The sequence below is a fragment of the Gymnoscopelus braueri genome (genome assembly GCF_963280865.1).
Source record: "Gymnoscopelus braueri genome assembly, chromosome: 12".
Classification (NCBI taxonomy): Eukaryota; Metazoa; Chordata; class Actinopteri; order Myctophiformes; family Myctophidae; genus Gymnoscopelus; species Gymnoscopelus braueri.
In genome coordinates this window covers 14,666,381-14,688,507 of record NC_137614.1, presented here as the reverse complement: position 1 = coordinate 14,688,507, position 22,127 = coordinate 14,666,381, and the positions used below count along the sequence as shown (strand labels likewise).

General features: G+C 40.6%; 1 protein-coding gene across 1 annotated transcript in view; it reads left to right on the top strand.

Moving 5' to 3' along the window:
• The window catches only part of dip2ba (disco-interacting protein 2 homolog Ba), a 53,840-nt gene extending 37,964 nt beyond the window's left edge, over window positions 1-15,876 (top strand). The window contains exons 20-38 of the mRNA XM_080444362.1: window positions 673-753; window positions 1,017-1,144; window positions 1,561-1,675; window positions 2,184-2,385; window positions 3,182-3,294; window positions 5,405-5,485; window positions 5,669-5,792; window positions 5,970-6,091; window positions 6,254-6,365; window positions 6,644-6,753; window positions 7,028-7,158; window positions 7,270-7,438; window positions 7,713-7,883; window positions 8,269-8,330; window positions 9,838-9,895; window positions 10,318-10,392; window positions 10,715-10,889; window positions 11,536-11,659; window positions 13,086-15,876. Of these exons, the coding sequence (XP_080300488.1) occupies window positions 673-753; window positions 1,017-1,144; window positions 1,561-1,675; window positions 2,184-2,385; window positions 3,182-3,294; window positions 5,405-5,485; window positions 5,669-5,792; window positions 5,970-6,091; window positions 6,254-6,365; window positions 6,644-6,753; window positions 7,028-7,158; window positions 7,270-7,438; window positions 7,713-7,883; window positions 8,269-8,330; window positions 9,838-9,895; window positions 10,318-10,392; window positions 10,715-10,889; window positions 11,536-11,659; window positions 13,086-13,338 (2,406 nt within the window). The 3' untranslated portion in view covers window positions 13,339-15,876. The remainder of the gene's footprint in view (window positions 1-672; window positions 754-1,016; window positions 1,145-1,560; window positions 1,676-2,183; window positions 2,386-3,181; window positions 3,295-5,404; window positions 5,486-5,668; window positions 5,793-5,969; window positions 6,092-6,253; window positions 6,366-6,643; window positions 6,754-7,027; window positions 7,159-7,269; window positions 7,439-7,712; window positions 7,884-8,268; window positions 8,331-9,837; window positions 9,896-10,317; window positions 10,393-10,714; window positions 10,890-11,535; window positions 11,660-13,085) is intronic.
• The last annotated feature ends 6,251 nt before the right edge of the window (window positions 15,877-22,127 follow it).

The window sequence follows — 22,127 nt, the reverse complement described above, 5'->3', positions numbered from 1 at the left end:
TGGCAATGCAAGTAAGAGCTCTGCAAGAACAGATAGTAGAAGTGTAGCTACACATGTCATCTTTTCTATATTTGTGTTCCCAAGAATGTGGAACACCAAAAATAAATGTTGATCTCTTTTTGGAAATGAAAGAGAAATTAAATGAATGAGGGTCCATTCGATCCACAAGATGGCACTAGAGGAGTCGTGCAACTAATGCATTTGGTAGCATTTGTCTCCTCGGTTTGTGTGGAAGATTCAGAAGGCATGGATAACCCTTTATGAAGCATATTCAGTTTAATTAAAAATGTTTGATTTAAGCAAATCATCACATAATTTACCTCACAAACAGTTTGCAACAGCCTCATAAAATGTGATACAATTAGTGAAAAAACTGTTTTTATACAGCCACAGGGGGCTGCTTTTATTTCATGTAAGCAATTTAATTGCAGTGGATATAGTGAGTTCTCGGTACATTTATTGGAATGTTTACGGAGTTCAGAAAACCTGGCGGAGAGTCAAAACAGGATTGATCTTCGCTTGATTTTACCCATAAAGTAACCCTGCTGACTCAGACTTCTCTAGCTTTCGGACTTCTAATATGCGTCAGTGAAATCTGTGTGTATGAATCTATAACGTTAACAGTTGTGTAAGTGGTTGAATTAGAGGTCCTATCTCACTGTGAATCTATAGGTGATCCCTGTGAACCAGGCTGGAGCCCCTATTGGAGAGATCCCCTTCACCCGCACTGGCTTGCTGGGCTTTGTAGGACCTGTAAGTTATGCATATGCGAGCACACACACACACACACACACACACACGGCTACAACTATTTGATTATTTAATTAGAGATTATTCTGTCGATTCCTTTTTTTTAATTAATTGAATAATCAAGTAGCATGTTTTTTTTTATTCATAATTGTTTATATATCAACAAATCTAAAATAATTACTTTACTAAATCGATTAGTCTGATTTATCACAAGTGCTTAAACAGCACTTTTATACATGACTGACCCCACCCCCCCCCACACACAGGGCAGCCTGGTGTTTGTTGTGGGGAAGAATGAAGGGCTGCTGATGGTGAGCGGCCGACGGCACAACGCTGACGATCTGGTGGCCACCGCGCTGGCAGTGGAGCCGGTCAAAACCGTTTACAGGGGAAGGTGAGGGAAGCACTCTATTGTTGCCTGTGTGTGTTCCTGAATATTGTTCTGTGCCATGTACTGTATGTTAGTGTGTGTTATTATGTCTACGGAAGTATGAATACACCTTCATTGACCATCCCAATTATATAATTATATAGCCAATTTACAAGTCCACAATGTGTTGCGCTGGGTTGTGAGCATAGTGTTTTTTTCTTTTACGTTTTATAACGTCTATAATGACATGCCCGTAATAGGGATGCCGTGGTCTCCATGAACTGGGAAACGAAATACATTTTGATGCGCGACCATTTTCGCCAACAGCATAGTATTCCAAATGAAACGGCAGGTTTCCATAGCACCGATATGACATTGTTGTCCAGTGATCATCTGTATAAAAGAAGACTATGTAATTGCGGTTGTTGTCTGTTGCTCAGGATCGCTGTGTTCTCAGTGACTGTGTTCTATGATGAGAGGATAGTGATTGTGGCCGAGCAGCGGCCAGACGCCAGCGAGGAGGACAGCTTCCAGTGGATGAGCAGAGTACTACAGGTAATATTAACTTTTAGTTTACTGTGGGTTCATTTTGTCTTATTTGCACTAATACAGCAAACTGAAATAGTAGAATAAAAGTACAATAATTACATACAACCTAAACTGAAGGGAATGAATGACAGATTTGAAGGTGTGATTTAAGAACAAAACAATACAAAGACGTTATGCAAAATCTCTCCTCTAATTATTTGTTTGTAATAAAATGTACAGTATAATGCAGTAGATCCAGTGTTTCTCCTATAATTGTAGAGGCCTGGTGGGTCACAAGGCCAATAAGAACCCCCACCAACCCCCACCAAAGATGATGCCAAACGGTCATAAATATATTGTGAATTCTTCTTAATGCAAATATTTAGTTGCAGACTGGGTGTTGTGCCATCCATTGTGCCAATATGCCATCCTGCGTGCTGCAACTGTTTAGGCCACCAGGCCTGAAATAACGTATTAGACAGAGATGTCTGTCTTCATACTGTTCATTTAGACTGATAATGAGTTTTCCATGTAGGCCATTGACAGCATTCACCAGGTTGGCCTGTACTGCCTGGCACTTGTCCCCGCCAACACCCTCCCAAAGACCCCGCTGGGGGGCATCCACATCTGTGAGACCAAGCAGAACTTCCTGGAAGGCAACCTGCACCCCTGCAACATCCTCATGTGCCCTCACACCTGTGTCACCAACCTACCCAAACCACGCCAGAAACAGCCCGGTAAGGCCCATTAACATTGGATGATGTTGTGATCTTAATGTAATGTGATTTAAGCCAACTATGATCTAATTCCCAAATTACTGTGGGTGGCTTGATTTGCTCTGTAAACCAGAGATTCTGCACAACACCAAAATGCCATCAAAAAGAAAGATTCAAAGACTCTTCAGAATGTAAGAAATAAACTCTTTAATATAACATGGTAGTTCGTCATTGAACAATAGAATATGTTTTGGCCTCAGGTGGCCTTCGTCCTGTTTTAACATTCTGAAAAGTAAATACTTTTCTTTTTGACTAGATGCTTTCCCCCTTTTTGGTCCAAAGAGCACCTTCCAACCTTCTGACTCTACACTAGCCATAGAAAGCTGTAGCATTCCTCTTTTTTTCTGATACACAAAATACAGTTTATTGTTTTTTAACGTTTTCTTATGTAAATGAATGCCCTACTTTGTCGCATCACAGTGTCACACAAAAGTAGCAAAAATAGCCCATCTACAAGCGTGGCTATATTTGCTATTTAAAAAAACTAAAGAATGTGGTTAAGTGGTTAATCTGTCTGTGGGTTTTATGAATCCTGAACCAATAATATTATTATTATTAAATAAATAACTACATCGGATCCATTGGACACCTACTGTATGTAGTGGTTGGTTCTTTATTTTGTTCTTTATTTTTTGCCATTACCTGAAAAGTAACTGTTTTGGACATACAAGATTTCCGTCCGACAACAACAATATATTTTGTATTGATTGCATGGCTCCATTCCTATCCTAACCGTACTCATCTGTGGTGTATGCAGTGGGTGTAGGTCCAGCTTCTATCATGGTGGGCAACCTGGTGGCAGGGAAGAGGATGGCTCAGGCAGCAGGAAGAGAGCTGGGCGTGATCGAGGACCAAGAGCTAATCAGAAAGGTACAGGCACCAGGTTTCATAGAATGACTGACATTTCGAGTGTTTTTTAAACTTTTATTTAAAGGTAGGGTAAGTGATATTTTTTGGTTAAAACAAAAAGTATTTTGTTAAAAGGTTAAAGCACTATATTCTGATAGTAATCATTGCTATAGAGTGTTTGTTCAGTAACAGGAGTCTCCCCGTCTCTCCAGCTCTTTAATAAACAGAAAATAAATGTTCCGGTAGGTGTCAAAACCTCAGCCAATCAGGAGAAAGTACCAATTTTTAAGCTTCATTTTTATAGTGTTCCAGCATCAATTTTGCCTGCTCATTTCTTAGTGTCATCACTTCCAATTTCACTTGTTTAATCTATATCCTGATTGAGAAACTGAAACGAAAATGCGTTTTCTGTTTTATAAAGAGCTGGAGAGACAAGGAGACTCCTTTTACTGAACAAACACTCTATAGCAATGAGTACTATCAGAATATAGAGCTATTTAACACTTATTTTAACCAAAGAAAATCACTTACCCTACCTTTAAACTTTTTAGTTTGTATTGTTAGCTGTAATGGGTATATATATATAATCCAATGCTTGTCATATCTGCAATGCTGACGTTTATTAACTTGGATTACATTACAAGTATGTTAAATATGCTAGATTATAGTACAAAGAATGTGTATTATACTATTACTGTGTATGTATGTGTATTATATACAGTACACACACACACACACACACACACACACACACACACACACACACACACACACACACACACATGCGCTATATGAATGCCACAATCGTCTCATGTAAAAAAAAAAAAATCCCAAAAATATAATAAATAATTATACTAGACATGTACAGGTACAACATTTTACCGTAGCAGTAAAGAAGGTAAAATGACTACTGATTTGTTATTTCAAGTCATTGATTGTGTTATTGTCCTGACTCTGTCCTCCTCGGGACGGGCCATAGCTTTGTATGTGGCCCATGATGGTAAGGCTTCATTGTGGGAGTCTTGCCCCAGCTGTTGCTGCTGCTGATGCTAATGTGCTTCTCTGTAGAAGTGACAGGTAAATGGCACACAGTGTGACTTGTTCAAACCTCTTAAGACGACTTCTCCTGCTTGCTGTGTTAAATAGCTGTTTGTGCTGTTGTGCTTCCATGCCTAGCATGGCTTGGTCAGTGGTCTGCTGGTCTCTCTACCAGGGCACAGCTTCCCTGATTGAGAGTGGATGGCGCGGAAGGCAATGTCATCCAGAAGCAAATGATGTGGCATAGCTGCGTACCCTGTCTGTTTCTGTCCACAGTACAGTTGTGTGGTTTTATGTATTGTGCTGCCAACTGTTGACTTGCCCCTACAATATCTTAAAGGCCTCCCTTCTGTTGTTTTCATGTACCCTGGATTCTTATTAATTTCTCAATTTGTTGGTTGACAAAATATTGGCTGCCTTTAGTTCGTTTTTTTTGTCACCATGTCCCGATTCCAAGTGAAGTACATAGAATATATATATATATATATAATAATATATAAGTATATATAATGCCATTCAAAAGCAGTTCAAAGCAGTTCATTGTATCTAGATTTGCTAAAATCTGCTTAACCCATTGAAAACAAAGAATTAAAAAAATGGATCTTCTTTGCTGGAGATGTTGATATTAAATTATCTTTTTTAGGTTAGATGGAAACACACTGATAACCTTTCCTAGCTTGGCCATGGTGAATGTATATCCCTCAGTTAAAAGAAAAGTAGCTAGATTGTCTGAAATTTAGCTTACACCAGCTAGTACACAGTTTTTCTTTAGACACGTACCCATACCTGTGAGAGGTGCTTTGTGAGAGGTGCTTGGGCATCCTGTGCATGTGTCAGGAAAGATTAGGATACACATTTGTCTCCTCTGTTCACTTCTATCAAATCCTTAGCTAGAGCTGAAAAGTGTTATTGGATGACTGCAAGTACATTACTTGAAAATGACTTATTGTTGTTTTAGAAGCCGGTTGTGTTCAGATTAAACTAACTTCACTGTCATAAGTGAGAGAGTCTTGTGCTTGGCCAGTAGATATTTGAGATGAAGTGTAAATGTAATGTGTTGACATACCCTACTTGTTTCTCTGTTTATTCTCAGCACCAGTTCTTATCTGAAGCCCTGCAGTGGAGAGCACAAACCGACCCAGATCATGTGCTATATGTGCTGCTCAATGCAAAGGTACACACACCCACCCACACACACACGCACATGAACGTATGTACACAATCAAGCTAGCTTCGTCGGGTCCTGATGGCCGCAACCCACGACTTGCACAGCCCAGGCTAAGCAACTCTGCCTGCTGGAGATAAGCGCTCTGTGGTGCCCCTTTCTAATTTAAACCATTCTCTGTTTGTCCTGTAGGGGGTAGCAGTGTGCACTGCCACATGCGTGCAGCTACATAAGAGAGCAGAGAAGATCACTGCTGCCCTGATGGAGAGGGGAGGCCTTAACACTGGAGACAATGTGGTGCTTCTCTACCCTCCTGGTGAGTTGTCTGGAAATACAGGTGGTCTGAAAACCTGACATGTCAGTATTTCTTTTATTGAAACTGTCCCCATTTTGTTTCATGATGTGGTTCATCTCTGTCATTCATTCTGACACTCACCGCCCCACCTCTCCTAGTTTGTACTTAATTTACTGTCTGTACTTACTCCTACTGTAGGTATCGACCTGATAGCTGCCTTCTACGGCTGTCTGTATGGGGGGTTCATACCTGTGACAGTCAGGCCACCTCACCCACAGAACCTGGCTGCCACCCTCCCCACTGTCCGCATGATCATCGATGTGAGTGTACCACACCCCACAGTGATGACATGGATAAAAACAACACATAGTTTTGTAAAATCTGTTTTGTAATGTTTTATAGTATTTTGTCTCAAGTGCAGTTCTTTACTTTGGTTTTGAGATATTTATACTTAAATAGAAAAATGTGTGTTTGTGTTACAGGTCAGCAAAGCAGCCTGCATCCTCACCACTCAGCCTCTCATGAGGATCCTCAGGTCCAGGGAAGCTGCAGCCAGTGTCAATGTTAAGACATGGCCCACTATCATAGATACAGGTACTGGACACTATAACACTGTCTTTAGGCAACAGTCTGTTAAGATCCAGTTGTCTTGTTCCGAATACAAATGTCCCAGTTATTCAGACTGAAAGTAGAACTGTTTTGAGTGGGATGAGATTTGAGCTTAATAACTGTATTGTTTATGTACTGTAACAACTACTGTCTGGATGTTGTTTTCCTGTTGTAAATATCCAATTCACTGAGCTGACTGTGAATGTGAAGTTTATTTGGGAACCCACAAGTCTAAATGCATCATTGTCCTCCCCTCTTACCAGATGACCTGCCCAGGAAGAGACCCCCCCAGATCTACAAGCCTCCCACAGCCGAGATGCTCGCCTACCTGGACTTCAGTGTGTCCACTACAGGAATGCTTACTGGAGTAAAGGTAAACACCATAGATGGAGCTAACCCACACTTCTGTTTGGGTGCTGCTCACAAGGAAACAAAGCGTAAACCACAAAGATTTGAGACAGATGTTATTTCATGATTCATTATTTGCATCAGTGACTCTTAGCAATAATTTAAACCAGACGTACATAACTCATGGACCATGACGCTAACTCTGAATCATCAGGTAGAAGTAACTTCTGCTTGAGGCCATATGATGGCAGTGTTTGTCACCATGTAATGGTGTGTGTCATTTGCATGTGTCTCGTTAGATGTCCCACGCTGCAATCAGCACACTCTGTCGCTCCATTAAGCTTCAGTGTGAGCTCTACTCCTCTCGCCAAATAGCCATCTGCCTGGACCCATACTGTGGCCTGGGCTTTGTCCTGTGGTGCCTCTCCAGGTAACCCACCCACCAACACACACACTGAATTGCATTTCCATTTGCCCACATATTGGCCGGTGGCCACCCAAGTGCAGAGTTGTTTGTCAAAGTGCTGTGTTCTTGTGCCAGTGTTTACTCAGGTCACCAGTCCATCCTTATACCTCCCCTGGAGCTGGAGAGCTCCCTGCCTCTGTGGCTGACTACGCTCAGTCAGTACAAGATCAGAGACACTTTCTGCTCCTATTCTGTCATGGAGCTCTGCACTAAAGGCCTGGGCACACAGACGGAGATCTTGAAGGTGAGGATCACTCATGCATGCATGTGTGCATGCACATGCATATGCATACACACAAACACATGCACAGATGGACACACAAACAAACGCAATCACTCATAACCCTTCATGTGATGCAGCCTTTCAAGTTACATTGTCCTTATTTCTGTAATCATCGAGTAATACATAGTGTTAAACAGGAGTGTAACAATTTAAGTTTTGAAGGTAACAAACATCTGCATCAAGCTAAATATGCTCTTATGAACTTTGCTGCATGAATAACGTGTGTGTGTTCCAGGCACGAGGTTTGAACCTGTCGTGTGTGCGGAGCTGTGTGGTGATAGCAGAAGAGAGACCACGTCTGACCCTCACACAGTCCTTCTCCAAGCTATTCAAAGATCTGGGTCTGTCACCCCGTGCTGTCAGCACTGCCTTTGGCTCCAGGGTCAATCTGGCCATCTGCATGCAGGTTGGCTCACTTATGGCTACACACGCACCTGGGTTATAATATTGTTGAACTAGTGCAGTTGTAATTTGGGTATTATTTTCTGTCTTGATGATTCCAGTTTACTGTTGTTTCAGTTTTATTTAAATTTACTTTCATTTTAAGTTTTAAATTTAAGTTCAGTTTGTTAAAATGTTAAGCTTCATTTTAACTATTATAATCTAGCAACCCTGTACCATAGAATTGCTGCAAAGTAGAATCATGGTTAACTTATTTCATAGTTTATTTGTTCGACTATCTGAACCCAAACATCCCTACTCTGGGACACTAGGGCTCACAACACTTGTCAGGTACCAACATGACTTGATTATTTTTCTTTCTTTTCTGGGCATGTTTGCCTTTTCATCAGGGTACATCTGGACCTGACCCTTCTACTGTCTATGTTGACATGAAGTCTCTACGCCATGACAGGTACACTGAAATGCACTTTAGTGTACAGTATTTGCACCGTACATCAGAATCGGAATCCGTTTTAGTCATTAACATTAACAAAACGATTGAGGTAGTAAACAGACATACGCCAGTGGTACTGGCTCCGTAGTTTGACGCGACGCTTGCCTCGTTGCCTCATTAGTTTAAAGATCAGTTCTTGTCGGCAAGAGACACCTGCGATGTAGTATAAATTAAGATTTTCCGTATGAATTCAAATGACAAAAAAAATAAAAAACGATGAGAAATGTTACCTGGTGAGACAACGAAGAAACGCTGAACATAAAAATGTCTGCGTTAAACCAAACTGAAGACGGACGCAAACGGGAAAAATCAAGATGACTTGCATGGTATAACCAGTGTAAACACTTGCACTACACCTACACAGAAATGTGTTGCATTCCATGTATATAGTACATGAGTTGAAAACCAGTGCTGAACGATGAATTTGTATTCCCATCCAGCGGCGAAGCAATTTAGCATCTGTGGCATGCAAAGAGTTTCAACAAACGGGAAAATGGAAACATATTTTTCGCTGGAAAATAAATAAAGCTGTCACATTTTATAGGCCAATACCTGTATACTGTGCTGCTCGGAGAATACAAACGCCAGCATAATCGCTAGCAGCCTGATTCACAGTCACTTGTGGGGTATGAGTAGATGGTACAAACGTTGATGAATATTTTATATTAATTCTTTTCCTTTTTTTTCCAGCATGTATTTTCCTAAAATACTTCAATGTTACTGCTGCTATTGCTAATATGCTAATGACACACAATGAGAAGGAAAGTACTCTACACTAGTGGTTCTCCACCTTTTTCATCCAATATGCAGATCCCTTACCACCCCCACATCAAATTAAAAGTTTAGCTAAGATTCTGCTCTGAAATGTAACAGTTAATCTGTTGCTTATATGTAATTTAGAAATCATCTAATTGCATGCCAAATAACATATTTTATATTAAACAGGGCTGTTAGAATATGATTATTAGCCTGGAGCAAAAAAAAAATATTAGAAATAGAATAGTATAGCCTTCAAATAGACTAGGGATAACATTGTATTATTATTAAATACCTAAAATAATATAATATATAATAATATAATAATATAAATAATAAGAGACTGAAAACCGACCATTCATATCAGACACCCAGCTACGTATGTACCAAAATTACACCCACAAACGTGCAACTAAACACCAATACTCATAGATTCACAAACTGCACCTTTACTTGAAATTGCTTAATGATGAAATTATGAAAATGTTCACGAAGAAACACAAATGCTACCAAAATGCTAACAAAGGCACAAATGCTACACTATTCTACAGTAGCTGCTTAAAAACGTGACGTCACAGCTGTTTGGGTGCAATATGCAAACAGAATTGATGGGTGGAATTCAGATCTGACCGACTCATAGACCAGGACTATTAGCAGCATACACGTGAGATGGTTGGTCAACCCAGAATGTGTTATTTGTCTTCTTCAGGGTGAGGCTGGTGGAACGAGGGGCACCGCAGAGTCTTCCACTCATGGAGTCAGGCACTGTAAGTAGACTCATCACAGCATTGACTTGTTTGTGTTGAACATAGACCCAGATCCTGCTGCTTAGTGAGAGCGTGGCACCAACAACACCCGAGTTTGCGTTTCTCTCCCACAAGGACACCTCATCCTCATTAAAGCAATGCTAACTGTATTGATTTGAACAGTCAAAGGTTATGCTAAAAGGATAACACAAAAATCCCCAGGGGCTTGTTTCCATTGGGGTCCATTGTACTCAATTCATCCATAATAAATACATATAATACAAGACAAATGCAATGCAAAACATAAAGCTGATAAAGCTCAGTAGAATCATACGGTATATTTACAGAGAAAGGAGGCGTGGGGGCGGGGAGCAGAGGATTCCACTATCAAGATGTATTGATTTGCTCTGAGTGAAACATGACCCTTTTTGCTGTCCCTTTAGATCCTACCAGGAGTGAGGGTGATCATTGTCAATCCAGAGACCAGAGGGCCTCTTGGGGATTCCCATCTTGGGGAGGTGAGTGGACAGATATTATGTAAACATGTCATCAATTTATATTTGATCTGTTGATGATTTACTTACGTGTATTGGCACACACAGCCACACACACATATATAACTGAACTTGTGGACTCTTGATAACATTAATATTACTCTAAAATTAATGGTTGACAGATTTATCTTAAGATTTTAGCTTAGCTTAACATTATCTTTTATCGTGTTCTCAATTGGAAACTTATTTCTTGAGATTTCACTATCGCACAAGTACTTATATAGGTAGTAGATTTAGATAGTAGATTGCAGGCGTGGCTCAGTTTCCTGTCTCTTCATATCTTCAGATCTGGGTGAACAGCCCTCACTGTGCCAGTGGCTACTATACCATCTATGGAGAGGAGAGCCTCCAGGCGGACCACTTCAATACCAGACTCAGCTTTGGGGAACCCCACACCCTGTGGGCCAGGACAGGCTGCCTGGGCTTCGTCAAGAGGACTGAGCTCCTGGACGCTAGCGGAGGTGAGAGAGAGCGCTTCATAAATGACTCGATTGTTTAACCACATGAACTCTAGCGTTCCTATTCTGGGCATGTAATAGGTGAACATTGGCGAAAATATCGGATCTAAAAGCTCACAGAGCTTATTGATCGGCTATTTTCTCTATCTGACGTACAACAAAGCGTATATATAGAGTTTTAAGTGGTTACGTTTATAATTGAATCAACTGAAATTCCTTTCTTCTTAGACATATCTAGGCTGTGACAGCATAAGATACAGTCAAAACAACCAACCTGGTGTCCCTTTGGGTCATTTTAGGCAAGAATTCTCAAAAAGTTAAATTTTATTTTAAAAAAATTGCCATTTTGCCATTCTTTTTAAAAAATAGGGTTTCAGAATCAGTTTTATTGTCACATCGCAGGTGTAGACACTAGACAGTTGGGTGAAATTCTTTTTCGTACAAGTGCCATCGTTTGTAGTTTTCAGGAAAGTGGAAGGATAAGCTGGTTAACTATGGATCCATTTGGTTACATGTGTGCACTCTCTTGAGTTGCAGATGGATAAATTACCACTGAGGATTTTACAGTGTCTTATTATATGTGACAGTAGAAATACAAAATGTACCCTTCACTTTTCCCACATGCTCCTCCTCTTCCTCCTCCTCCCAGATCTCCATGATGCCCTGTTTGTGGTAGGCTCTCTGGATGAGACGTTGGAGCTCAGGGGGCTGCGCTACCACCCCATAGACATCGAGACCTCCGTGTCCCGAACCCACCGCAGCATTGCGGAGAGGTAAGGCTTCCTGTTCATCAACCCATTTTAGATTCCTCTGGCTATTCAAAAATGTATACAAGCTAACAGCCAAGCTCGCAGCGTGGCACAAAGTGACGCGCTGTGAGCTTGTAGATCTGCTAATAGCCAATATATAAATGCGGATAAAGGGGTTAAAATTTTGATGCTATATTAACTCTCTCACTGCCAGACTTAATTCTGGCCGCGTTTGCCCACTACCAGCGATTTTTCGATTTTCTTACCCTTTTCAAGTAGTCACAGAATATTTATCTCCATTATGATCGATCCCCTGATGATTGCTAATCACTGAGGGTTATACTGTGTGGTTTCACAAATGTCAATGAGGTCATCACGACCTCGTTGACATTAATTATCTGCCTTTGAAAATAGCATGTCTGGGCCAAAAATACATAGTAAAAAAAAAGTACACAGGAGCCGAGATACAGCCTTTTTAAGTAATAAGTTAAACAAGAAGTGAATGGAGCAGCAAATCTTCGGATCACGATATCTTGTGATAACTTGTTCTTGGCACTCAGGGCATTCAGAAAAATACTCGTGATAACTCGTTCTTGGCACTCAGAGAGTTAACTACTTTGGCTGGGGACCCCCCAAGGGACCCCATTTTGACTGCCAGAGTATTTTCATAATATACTCACCCAGTGCCAGCGATTTTCGCGTTTTATAACCTTTTCAACCGCTCACAGAAATGTTATATCCATTATAATCCATCATCTGGCCGTGTTTATAAACACAGCCGATCCATCCACGAACCACTAAAGGGTTAAGTTTTCAGAGCCGAGCAGTGTGAGGTTGTTTTCACCAGCGCAAACAGGCTGCAGGCACCGTTTCTGGCGAAAATGCTCGTATTCCCCCCCCGCTGGCCACAGAACATTTATATATATTATGATCGCGTGTCAGACCGTTGGTAAACACAGAGGGGATAACTGTCGTCCAGAGTAGAGAAAATATAACCCGAGCTTTCCGTTCGTTTTGTATACCGTGTGAGGTACCATGGTTTTGCCTAAAAATCGCCGGAAACGGGATAAAACGGGAAACGGTTTACGGATATTTTCACCAAGGATGCGTGGGAAGCCAGTGGGAAGAGAAAATGATCAAGGATGGTACAGAGAACAGCGCGATCGTTTATTAAACAATAAAAAGTTATACAGCGCGTCTAACACGTCGACGGCACGGATGGATTAAGTAGCAATTGACTCGAAAACGCGTCGACGACAGTCAAAGAGTTAAGAACCACTGAGCTACAAGATCATTTTTGTCGGCAGTCCCTTGTTTTACAGTTTTAGTAATAAATCATGTATTACTAACAATAATGTAAATAATACAAAATAACCATAATTAATTAATAGCAATTGCAAAACAATTCAACTCATTTAAATGTAAACCTGTGTCTGCATCTGCTTTACAGTGCAGTGTTTACATGGACCAACCTGTTAGTGGTGGTGGCAGAACTGAGTGGCTCGGAGCAGGAGGCCTTGGACCTGGTGCCCCTGGTTACCAACGTGGTCCTGGAAGAACACCACCTCATTGTCGGGGTGGTGGTGATCGTGGACCCTGGGGTCATCCCCATCAACTCCCGGGGAGAGAAGCAGAGAATGCATCTGCGAGATTCCTTCCTGGCAGACCAACTGGACCCCATCTATGTGGCCTACAACATGTGAACGCCCTTCTCTTGACTCGTGTAAAAAAAAGAAAAGAAAAAAAACCTATCCGGGCTCAGAGAATTGCCACGAGGAAGATGGAGTGGGTGGAAGAGAAGAACGAACAGGTGCAACCCCCACATGCAGACAAACTCGTATCTTGGGGAAAGTACATGATTGAATGTGGATTCAGCCTCAGTGCCATTCCTCAACTTGCTTCATTCTGCAATCCAGAGTCACTGAGGTTGTTTCACGTGGATAATTTAAAAAAAGGGGGCCACATCGCTCAACCGGAGGAAGTTAGCCTATTTCCTGCCTCCTGGGTCTCCCTCGAACTTCCATTGAACAATTTGATTTTGATCAGACATTGTTGGTTACATAGTTTCACCACGGTGAAACAACAGAGTTGTTTTTTCTTTTACGTTTCATTATCTACCATCATACCATTCCTTTGTTGGTAGTATAGCCTGTGTCCCTCCATCCCTCTCCCCCTTGGTTGTTCCCAGCTATCCCTGAAGGCAGGACAGTACCCTGCAACCTCCGAGAGGAGCTGGAACCTTCCCCAATGCACTTTAAGTCCTTCCACCTCAGAGTCCATTAGTTGTCCTGTCCTCCTCTGAGGGGGGGGCGTGACCCCTGACCCTACCTTCGCTGCTCCTCAAGCATCAAAAATCCACATCAGTGTTACAGTGCCACCGTAAAGTGCGTCTCGCTCAGACAAAGTCTGCACCTGCCTTAAAGGCAGTATTGACATGTATGTCCTTCCTACTTGGTGCACCGTGGTTTTCACTCTCCACCTCCGACAGCTTACAAACAATATGTTATTGCCATTCATAGTGGAACAAATGTTACACAACTTGAAATTTGTTGGGGTGGAATGTGAAAGACTAGCTTATTATGCAACCTGCATAGAGATGAGCAAAGGTCTCCCCGATGAACGGAAGCAAAATTCCTTGATATTCTAGTGTAGCAGTTGGTGCATTATATAGTTCTTATGATTGTATACTAATAATGGATATTACAATTCCTAACTGCACCATTTTTCAGAAATTGAGTCTAAAAGTTATACCTGCTATTGATAAAGGTATGCATGCTAATTGGCATTGGTATCAACGTCTCCACCTGGGCCTTGATATCTACTGTATTATTTTGTACAGTAATACATTTTAACACCTCCAAAGGAAGTTAATTGAAATGGTCCTTGCTAACTTTCAAGCAGGAGTTCACTGCATACAGTAACACATTTTCTCCTGACTTGTGTATGTACAATTTGTCTTGTGTAGTTTCCCTTGGTGAAGCAAAGCACATTTCTCATTAAATAACAGTCTGCTCACAGTTGATTTGGGGTTTATAAGAAGGCAAGTCAGTGCCTTTTATATTGCGCCATCGTGAAGCATGACATTTCTGATCATGGACTGGTAAGTTTCTAAGAAAAGAAAGCAAAATCGGATATCAATATGAGGACAAAACCTTGCCTTATTAAAACCTGTGGAACTTCAGTACTTTAATTTTTTTTTCAAAGGTTTCATTTATGGCTGTACAGTACTATGTTTGTTTGTGTGTGTGTGTGTGTGTGTGTGTGTGTGTGTTTTTTAAGCATTCCGGCATTTTTACATATGGAATCAAAATACCCCTTTATCACTCAAAGCACAGGTTTTCGGGGGAGGTGGAGGCATTTCATGTTTTCTTGGTTTGATAGTCATATTTTCCTCATTTTTATCATTGCAATTGAAATCCATCATATGCAACTGAAGAAAATCATGTCTTAGCAAAATAATCATGAATAATCAAGGTAACTGTTAACAAAGGCCCATGTGCTAGAATCCTCTTTCCATAGAAAAGTGAGGCTGTATAAGAGGGTGTATGGATGTTGTCTGTAAACTGTATTTTAGAGGTCAAATGCTGTATCACTGGTGTTAATGTGTACATTGAAAATAACTTGTTGATAAAACTTGACTGATAATTTTCATACTTGACAGCATTTTTCTGCATCATTAACTTAATAATGTCACATTGCTAAACAAAAAGTGATATCAAATATCTTGGCAGGTCATAATGTGCATTTTCCCCAATATCATTTTACATGTGTGAGTGTGTTTGCCTGGAAGCATTAGAGTGGGCAGGTTCACTTTTAACAGTCATTTGGTTTTCTGGTGCTACAAGCTTGTTTTGTTTTTAGTTGTTTTTTAGTTTTTTTAGATCCCAAAATATTGGAACATTTTTTATTCCTAAAGCCAGCTTCTTTTTTTATGTCGCCCCCACTGTATTTTTATTCTTTAAATTCAAATCAAAACATATTAATATATTCTGTATGGGTTCATCAGTAATTCTTGAAGTTCTCTTTCTTAGAAACTGCGCAACTTTTACAAAACATTTGTTTGTAGAGGTAGTTTGACTACTTCCATGACAAACATTGCTAAGTAGTAGGCTACAAGAGTCCATCTTTTGAGTAAAGTTGAAGTATTCATAAATAACTGTAAGTGAAGCTTTTGACCTAATGTGGTATTTGCTTTGTTGCTACTGTTTCACTCCAACTTTTAATAAAGTTTTATAATTTCACGCTGGCCTTGAAGCCTATTCAATAAGATATTGGTGCTATTGACAGGAAGATTTTAATTTCAGATACTGGCAAATGACACTGACAGACCCCCGTCCCCCTTTCAAAATAATATCTTACTCCATTCTGTGTGAAGTAATTAGTTCATTCTATTCCTTTTCTGATTTGTATGTTTATTAATTACACTCACTCACTCTGCCATGTTTTACAGTAGTTGTTGGCCGCCGTCGCCAAACGACCATCAATGGTGCATTCCTCGACAGTATAACCGCTGTGCATCTTATCAAAATTCTATCCATGGTCAAACATGACATGGCTGACATTTCTAGTAATTTATTTCTGCCAAGCTTTTGAACTTGTAGTGTGGTGTAGAATCGAAGATATGACTAGCCTCCAAAGTAAGAATACCAAGCACAATGTATTGTATCTGTGAGGTAATGAAATTAGGATCTTTTCTTACCAAAACTCAAGGGCCTGAAATGTATACCTCAACAAAGGTCTCTACACTATGCATAGTTGAGCTGCATCAAAGACATCCTGAAACAGTCAATGGTGCGATAACTTCTAACTCTGAAAAGAAAACAAAAAAAACAGCATACGTCTTTACTTGACAAAACACTGTCACGCTGTCATTGGATGTGTTTCATGTAAAATAATAAAAAGCTTTGTCAGAAACGGTTGTCTTCTTCTTTTTAGCAATTTGGCTACCTCTTGGTTAATGATGGGTGCAACGATTAATCAAATTAATTAAAATTAAAAATCACTATTTTTGCACTATACTCACTGTTTGGTAAAGTATAAAATACTTTTTAAGTGGTTAATCAGCCTTATTGATTTACCAGTAGTTAATTATAAAAAATCGATTTGAAATTGTATTATGCTTTGATTTGTTTATATAAAAGAAAATACAAATATCAAAAACCTGATATAAAAGGACTGATATAGTTGCATTCCTACTGTAATTGTCAAAAAGCTACAGGCATAAATAGATCACTTTAGCTGATGTGGTGTAAAACAAGTGTGATGCCTCTCTTCCACCAGGTGTCAGTCAATCCACATCCTTGTCTTTTAAAAATGGTTAAAGATGGTCCTTGTTACAGCTACAGTCAATTTTGGATAGGTCTTCCTGCTACTGTACCAATTTCGATTGAACATTTCATATTCACACAAAGCCACATAATGGATGATGGAACAGGAATAAGTTGTGTGTAATGTAAAATGAATGTGGCAAGGGTATACATACACCCAATGTCATCTTTAAATTGGAATTTTCTTTAAATGATCTCGATATATTTTGGCGTTGCTGAATCAAAACATTTTAGGTTCCCAATGGTCCTGTACTGTATAGCTCAATGGGTGGAGAATGGCATTAAAACTGCTAAGATTAAGCAGAAATCACTGCTGGCAATTCCCCTGAATAGACTTGGTTGCAAGTGATTCCCTTATACAGATAATGCAAGGGATAAAATTTGAGTTAATTGAGTGCTTAATAAGATGTGATACTAAAGAAGCTAGTAGATGTGGCTAAAGAAGCTTAATCTAGTGTGGTGTTGTAGGGAACATTCACTGAATTAGCATTTTACTCTTGCTAAGGCCAAATTCTCATTTCATCCCTCTCCACGCATGCACGCACGCACGCACACACGCACGCCTTCTTTTCCAGCCCCAACCTCCACATAAAAAGGACATCTTGTCAACTCATCACTCTGACCTTCACTAAACTTTGGCAAGCTATTGTCATTGTGAACCCAGAGGGTCATCTATTTCTGATGCTTAATGGTCCTCTGAGCCTTTATTTATAGACTAAATATCCCTGAAGTACAACATGGGTGTGATTTACAACATTTCAACAAGCTCTTCTTGGCAGATAACTACCAGATCACTACCAAAACTGTAGTGGGCAGAACCTTGCGTCCCTATTCTGGGGGTGAACATTATTTTTGTGGGATCCCCAGGTGATTAGCTTAATGTGCAACATTGCTTTCTCACTCACCAGTAAACAAACCAACATAAAGTATAAGTGTATACAGGGTATCTGCACATTACTAAAGTGACTAAAATTTAAGGAATTTTTATTTATTTTTAATACATTTTTTATCCCACGATTTTGTAACCCCTATTTTTTCACCCTAGTGCCAATGCCTAAGCGTGTAATCCTGGGCACTACCTTCCCTCTGCCAACCTAGGGAGGCCAGGGCCGAGCTCATGCCTCCTTCAATGCATGAGAGCCGTCTGACCTTCTTATCACCTGACAGGGGAGAGTTTCCCTGGTTGGACGTAGCGCGTGGAAGGAACACGTTATTCCAACCAGTTCCCTTCCCCTCCATCAGGCGCCCCGGCTGGCCAGGGGGAGGCAGTATAGTGACCAGGATTACTGCATGTTTTTTGTGAGGTACCTACCCTAGGAGACACAGGGAGAACATGCAAACTCCACACAGAAAGGCCCTTTCGCCAACCCCACCTAGGGTGTGGGCACTGATGACGCGGAGGAGAGAAACGCCCCCAGCGCCCACAGCGTCCCCTGCGGGAATCGAACCCAGGACCTTCTAGCTGTGAGGCGACAGCGCTACCGAATTTAAGGACTTTTAAGACCTTTTTATTGGCCAAATTGTCAAATATTATGTAAGAAATAGGCAAAGATTGTGGAAATAGCCGATCTACAAGCTCACGATGTTGTGATCTTGTAGTTAGGCTATTTTCACAATATTTATCTGTGGAACCCTGCAGTCAAACTACATGTAATGCCTACAATTCCAACTGCTTGTCAGGGTGGGGGGTCCCCAGTTCAGATGTTATTATTTTGGGGGGTCACGGCCTGAAATGTTTGGGAACCCTTGGTGTGTACAGTATAGAGCACTGGGGGACCCCAGTCAACTAAGTTAAAATGCTTGAGCAGCGGTGTAAATCTAGAGCGTGGACCATAGGGGATGGGGTGGTGGGGGTGTCCCGGTGACTTTGCTATTGCCACAAACTTGATAACATTATTCCTTATGTGGTAATCCCTTGCAACTTCCTGTAGGTGTTGAGTTATTATTGTTATTACAATCCCACACCAACTCTGGCAGACTTACAGTCATCCCCAGTCTCTGTCCCGCCACAGATCATGTTATCAGTAATGTAGTCTTTGAACCAATCAAGCTGGTTGCATGTTGTGTCAATGATCTCCACCTTATAGCCGGTTGCAATATGCCCACCACCTCATCTGTACTCGTTCCATGCTCTGTGTTATGCATACTAGTTGGCTGAGCCACTATGCCCCCTATAGCAGACAAGTCTCTAACAAACCTTTGAAGTAGGTGCTTCCCCATCCAGTGATGAAACAGTGGCTTAAGGTCACACTGAATTCATGTGTGACATTATCAACACATATATTATATATATATACATACAGTATATACATATATAGCCTACTATAGCCTATTAGTCCATACACGTCATTTCCACCCACCGTCCATCCGGGCTATGGGAATGCAACCACAACTACAAATCCCACAGTGTGCGAGGACTGTTCACAAAAACGCTAATAAACAGCTTAAATGTGGGAAAATTATAGAATTGGCTTTTCTTCATATGCCAATGGCCAATGCCCGTGTGTAAGTTCAGATCAATTGGTCAATCCACTGAAAACGCAGTTCCAGACAGACAGAGGTTTCTACATTTTATAGTAGGAGGAGAGTAGGATATTCTTTATATATATACGCATATAAAAATATGTGTGCACGTGTGTATGTGTGTTACATGTATGCATTACTGCATGCACTTGTGTTGTCTGTTTATCCCACTCTCTACTGTTTTCTACCTCTTTCCTCAAACCCAGGTCTAGTTCATCAGTCATCAATCATTCCATCATCCCTCAACTCTGCCATACCATCCCATTGATCCTCCAATCATCTCCCATCACCTAAAATAAATATACCTTTGCACTTCCGATCAGTTTCTTTCCCCTTCCACCATGGCCAGTGAGATAGCTCTGTTTGTTTTCAGACCTACAGTCTTTTGTGTCAAATTCAGGCCTGTTACTGTGTGTGTCTCAGCCTTTTATTACGCATTTATCAGGGAAACATAAGGGTACACTTTACATTCATCCTGTGGTTATTTTATGTTTAAACACTAGGTTAAGTGTGAAAATACACATTAACCTGAATCCAACATCATATATTGAAAATATAGTGCGTAAACAAACTAACATGAATTTTACTCAACACTGATGACAGTGCTATCAAATAATTCTAGGCCTATATGAAGCTATCTATGAAATCTATATAAAAGTTTCATCTGCAACATAATTTTATACAATCTGTAGTGGGGGTCCCTGCTTCATTTCTCTCTCAGCTAAGGGGTCCTTGGTCTGAAAAACGTAGAAGACCCCTGCCCTCTTGATCACCACTTAGGGACAGGGACATAACAGTGTGTTAAATTATTTGTGTACTAATGCTCTGAATAGGCTGGATTTTAATACAACTCTGCTTTGTCAGTCCAGCAAACGAAGTGCATTACAATTAAGTTTAGGCCTACTGGAAATAAAGGCATGAACCAACTTTGCAGAATTTGACTGTGACAGGAAGCATCTGATCTAACTTTATTAAAACGATACAACTAAAAGGCATTCTTGGAGATATTAGATCATGTGGTTCTGGAAGTTAAGATCAGCATCTAAAATCACCCCCAAGTTTTGGCAAGCTCTCTCAAGGGCATGACGTTTATGACGTAATTACTCGGCTTGATAAGGCAAGATTGGTGGCCTACCATTATTAGACCTTAGCAATAAATAGCCTAGAGATGGTAGACACCACATTATGTGAAGGAGATTATGATTTTAAATTCAAAATACAATATTGGCCAAATATAGGGCAAATTATGTAGCCTACTTGATCACATGTCATTGTCTAAATCATCTTGTCCCCCTTTTTAGCTCGCTACAGGCTAAAAATGCACGCCACACATCCTGACGAAAATAGTGAGTGAGAGAGAGCACTGGAAGGCTAGACCTTCCAATATTCTCTGTTGAAGATCATCACAGATACATCTTTGTGAAGCCCATGTTGTGAAACCACATTTGGTCGTGGAGAGGAGACTACGTGCCTAAATGACCTATCATTTGATGAAAGGCACTCGCCGACACTCCCTTACATTTTGCCGGGAGTCATCAATTATGCAGGAGAACCGCGCCACGCACTGAGGGGGAGATACAGATACCAACAACAATATGGCGACAACCGCAGCTTCTCCACAATCTTCTCGACATCTGCAGTCAATCAACGCCTTTCTGGAGTCACTGTAACGCTTATACGAAGTAAGTAGCCTAGATTAAATATTTCTTCATCGAAAAGAGCACAGGTTTGGTAGCTTTAAAGGTAAATCCCACCCTGTCAGTTGCACAAATGTCGCAGCCCTGCATCTTTTCGGGGGAATCGAACAGGATGGAACATCAGAATCACTGCCTTACCAAAGGATTATGACTGTAAGGCATTTATCTTATTATTATTGCTTGGCTACTAGGCTGGACAGTTCGATTGATTCAGGTGAAAATGAGTTTGACTATCGTCTTCTGTCAACCGATTGCTGTTGTTGCTCCATCAACCACCGGATTAAGATAATGAAGCATATTGCTTCGAATGTGGGTTTGATATTGAGAAGCCAATCTGTTTCTTCTTTCATCACCAATAGCCTCGAACATTGGCACAATTCTGACGTTTTGTTTTGTGGCATCATCACAGGTAATGTAATTATTTGTTTTCTGTATTTTGTCTACACATCTTATTTGATGATTAGGCTTTATGTTGGTTTATTTAACAGCTGTGGCCCTTATTGATTTGGAAGCCGACATGGCTCCGCGGGTGTGGTGCACATTATCCTTCAAGGCTCGTGTTAAACGCATAGGCTACATCATATGTGCTGGAAAAAATAATTATAATTATAAGGCTCTATCGACATTAGTGTTGAAATGTTCGTCAAACATTCGTTTATGAATGTCCCAAGTTATATCCAGATTAAACGGGTGATTCTTTTAAATCTACGACTGCAAATCTCAGTGTGACATTTCAGACATATATGAAACGAAACCACCCACTGCAGCAGTTGGTATATATGGTCAATTTGGTTTATAGGGGGGCACTTTTACTGTATGTGAGCAATGTAAGCTCTTATGGTAAGCTGTGTACGCAGGAGACTTCTCTATCTGCTCTCTATAGCAAATTATGTATAGTATACTATAGGCCCATCTTAAACAGCAGGTGGAGTTAAACAAATCACT